Source organism: Monodelphis domestica, chromosome 6 (assembly GCF_027887165.1).
Source record: "Monodelphis domestica isolate mMonDom1 chromosome 6, mMonDom1.pri, whole genome shotgun sequence".
NCBI classification, from domain to species: domain Eukaryota; kingdom Metazoa; phylum Chordata; class Mammalia; order Didelphimorphia; family Didelphidae; genus Monodelphis; species Monodelphis domestica.
The window spans coordinates 19,364,704-19,368,165 of record NC_077232.1 but is presented as its reverse complement, the minus strand read 5'-3'; the positions used below and the strand labels follow the sequence as shown (position 1 = coordinate 19,368,165).

General features: G+C 38.0%; 1 protein-coding gene across 1 annotated transcript; it reads left to right on the top strand.

The window, feature by feature from the left end:
• The first annotated feature begins 383 nt into the window (after positions 1 to 383).
• On the top strand, positions 384 to 1,444 carry LOC100025897 (olfactory receptor 9I1). The gene has a single exon (XM_001376655.3). The coding sequence runs from the start codon at positions 458 to 460 to the stop codon at positions 1,442 to 1,444; it is 987 nt and encodes a 328-aa protein (XP_001376692.3). The 5' UTR covers positions 384 to 457.
• The last annotated feature ends 2,018 nt before the right edge of the window (positions 1,445 to 3,462 follow it).

Genomic DNA, 3,462 nt, shown 5'->3' with positions numbered 1-3,462 from the left:
ACTGTGATTGGCACAGTGGCTAGAGCAACAGGCCTGCATTCAGGAAGATCCAAGTTCAAATGCAGCGTCAGACACTAATCAATTCTGGTGAAATCATTTAATGTTTTCTCCTCAGTATTCTAATCTGTAAAATGAGGATAAGAGCAGCTCCTAGGGCTATTGTGAGGGTCAAAGGAGATAGTAACTGTAAAGTACTTATTATTCTGTCTGGCACAAAGTAAGTGCTCTGTAAATATTAGTTATTATTAATTTACATTTGTTCTTTGGTTTTGGCTGTCTCAGTTCCTGATTAAGAACAATTACTCTTCCCTTCCCATATCGATGTCCTGGTTTACCTAATCCTAGATGCACATTAGGATGAGATAATTATCTATTCCTTGAAGTTTCCCTTAACTCCTAATTGGATTTCCTTCACAGTCCTATTGATTGTCATGGTGTACTAGGCACGGGATCTTTAATGCCACTCTTTCCCTTATACAATCAGGCAATAGTGGAGTCCATGGCTGAGCAGAACCATACCACTCTGACAGAGTTCATTCTCATTGGCTTCACTGACCATCCCAAGTTGGTGGTTATTCTCTTCCTGGTTTTTCTCAGTTTCTATCTCATCACGCTGATGGGCAACATGGGCATGGTCCTACTGATCCGCTTGGATTCCCGTCTCCACACCCCCATGTACTTCTTCCTGAGCCACCTCTCCCTCCTGGATGCTTGCTACTCTTCAGTCATTGTTCCTCAGATCTTGGTCACCCTGGTTACTGGCAGGACAAGTATCTCCTACAATTCTTGTGCTACTCAGTTCTTCTTTTTCACAGTGTGTGCTGGAACAGAGTGTTTTATGTTAGCAGTGATGGCCTATGACCGTTATGTTGCCATTAGCAATCCTCTTCTATACTCATCATCCATGACACTGGGCACTCGTTGGGGCTTGGTGGCAGGAGCCTATGGAGGTGGTCTGTCAGGAGCTATCCTCCGCACAGCCTGCACATTCACCCTTTCCTTCTGTGGGCCCAACCAGATCAACTTCTTCTTTTGTGATCTCCCACCTTTGCTGCAACTTTCATGTAGTGACACCACCACCAGCCAAATTCTGATTATTTTCTTTGGCAACTTTGTAATTTTGGCTAATGCTCTAGTGATCCTGGTATCCTACCTGTTTATCATCAGGGCTATCCTAAATGTCAAGTCAGTTGGAGGCAGAGCCAAGACCTTCTCCACTTGTGCCTCCCACCTCACAGCTGTGATGCTCTTTTTTGGGACTCTCACATTTATGTATCTGCGTAGCAACTCAGGAAAATCACTCGAGGAGGACAAGGTGGTGTCTGTCTTCTATACTGTGGTTATCCCCATGTTGAACCCTATCATCTATAGTCTGAGGAACAAGGAGGTGCATGCTGCCTTCAGAAAGATCATCAATAGATTCCAGGTCTCCCAGGAGATGTAATTCTGGGACATTCTGTAATTCTGTATGTAATTCTGAGACATCATTCATCTTGATTTTATTCTCCTCTAGATAATGTAAATGTAAGCTGACATTTATTAAATTCTTTTTTTCACAGATGATATATTAGTGTCTTGGAAGGAACCTAGGGTATAGAACTGGAAGGGCCTTTAGAGAACATTTATTCTAGTACAATTTGCATTGTACTCTCTTGGCTTTAGTTTCTTCCTCTACAAAATTTAAAGTTGGACATGGGGATTGACAAGATCCATTCTAACCCTATTGTCCAATGATTCAAAGTACACAAGTAACAATATAGCAAATTGAAGAATGGTAGGTGTGTAAAGGAGATATACGTATGGCAAAATTCAGAAAGACAAGTGACAGCAGGCAGCAGGTTGGTGCCCCATGTACAAAGTATTGCTAATCTTGGGAATAAAATTAGATGATCATTTTATTGAATTGTTGGGCTTTGTAAATCTTAAATCCTATAAATGTGAATTATATCCTCAAATGGTAGTAAATCTCATTATTGTAATTATTTTTATTATTTTCTAGTAATTTTAAATATTTTTTTCAATTGCACATAGAAATAATTTTTCATCTTTGCTTTCTAGCATTTTTCAATCTCCATCCTCTTCCTCTCCTTCCCTCCCTTATTCCCTTCCTGAGATGGTAAACACTTTGATATATATCATATAGAATGTGTTATCATGCAATACACGTTTCCATGTTTTTCATATTGTAAATGAAGATATGCTTAAGACACACAAGAAAAGAATTCATGAAGAAAAAATGAAAAATGATCTGCTTTTATGGATATCCATCCATCTGCATTCTCTCTTTTGGTGCTTTTTGATTGAGTCCCATAGAGTTTTTTAAGATTTTTGTATTGCCTATGATTAATATCTTTATTTCATTCTTTCAAGTTGATGTTTACTTGACTCGATTCTTAGAGGCACTATGATGCAGGTGAAAGAGGATTCAGATTCTATGAATTTTTGTACCTGGGTAGTAGAATATAAATCATGCAAAAAGAGCCCCCTTAAGTAGGCAGAGGGTGTTAGAGCAGCTGACCTTAGACCATCAACAGATTGCCTAATTTTCAGGTTCTGTGTACATAAATCTTATTATGTCTCAGAATTAGAAATATTGTTAGCATCATTCAAGTTCAGCACCTTGGACAGAACCGAATCCTATTGATATCAATTCATCCCTGGTTGTCAATCTAAGAAAGTGCATTGAATTTGGAATTAGAGGACTTGGCTTCAAATGCTGGCTTTGCCACCTATTACCTTTGTGACCAGTATGTTCATGGGACAAACGGTATTCTCTGGGTCTCATTGTAAAATGAAGTCCTTACTCCATATGATCTTTAAGGTGCTTTCTATGTCTAAATGCTATGATCTCTCTGAAGATAGCACCCTCTTTTGTATTGTTCACACTGTTTCTGATGTTTTCCTTAATAAACACTTCCTATAAATTTCCAGGATTCTGCTCTTGGCCCCTTCAGGCTTCTGCTGCCTGCCTTAGTGCCAGCTGGTTCACTTCTATAAGTGGGACCCTTTGCAGGAGTATGTATTCTGAGATGGAAAGAATATTTAGAAGTCATTAGCAACAAAGAAATGCAATAAGTTGGGAAAGTTTTTATAAAGTATTTCTAGGATAGAGGTCTAATATATAGATAAATTTGTCAAATATATAAGAACATGTGCCATTCCCCAGAGGATAAATGATCAAAAAATATGATCAGTATTTGGAAAAGAAATAAAAACAATATATAACTACATGGCAAAATTTTCTAAGTCATTATTTTTTAGAGAAAGCAAATCAAAACAACTCAGGTAACATATTAGTTAAAATGAGATAATTAGCCAAATTAGATAAAATTAAAATTAGTTAAAAGTACAAAATGATAAATGTTGGAAGGGATATGGAAAAACTGAGATGTTAATACTTTGTTGATGGAATTGTGTCCTGGGTGTAGCTGGATGGCTCAGTGGATTGAAAGTCAGGCCTAG

Coding starts and splice junctions, on each gene's coding strand:
- LOC100025897 (XM_001376655.3), top strand. CDS start 458: ATGCCACTCTTTCCCTTATACAATCAGGCAATAGTGGAGTCCATGGCT.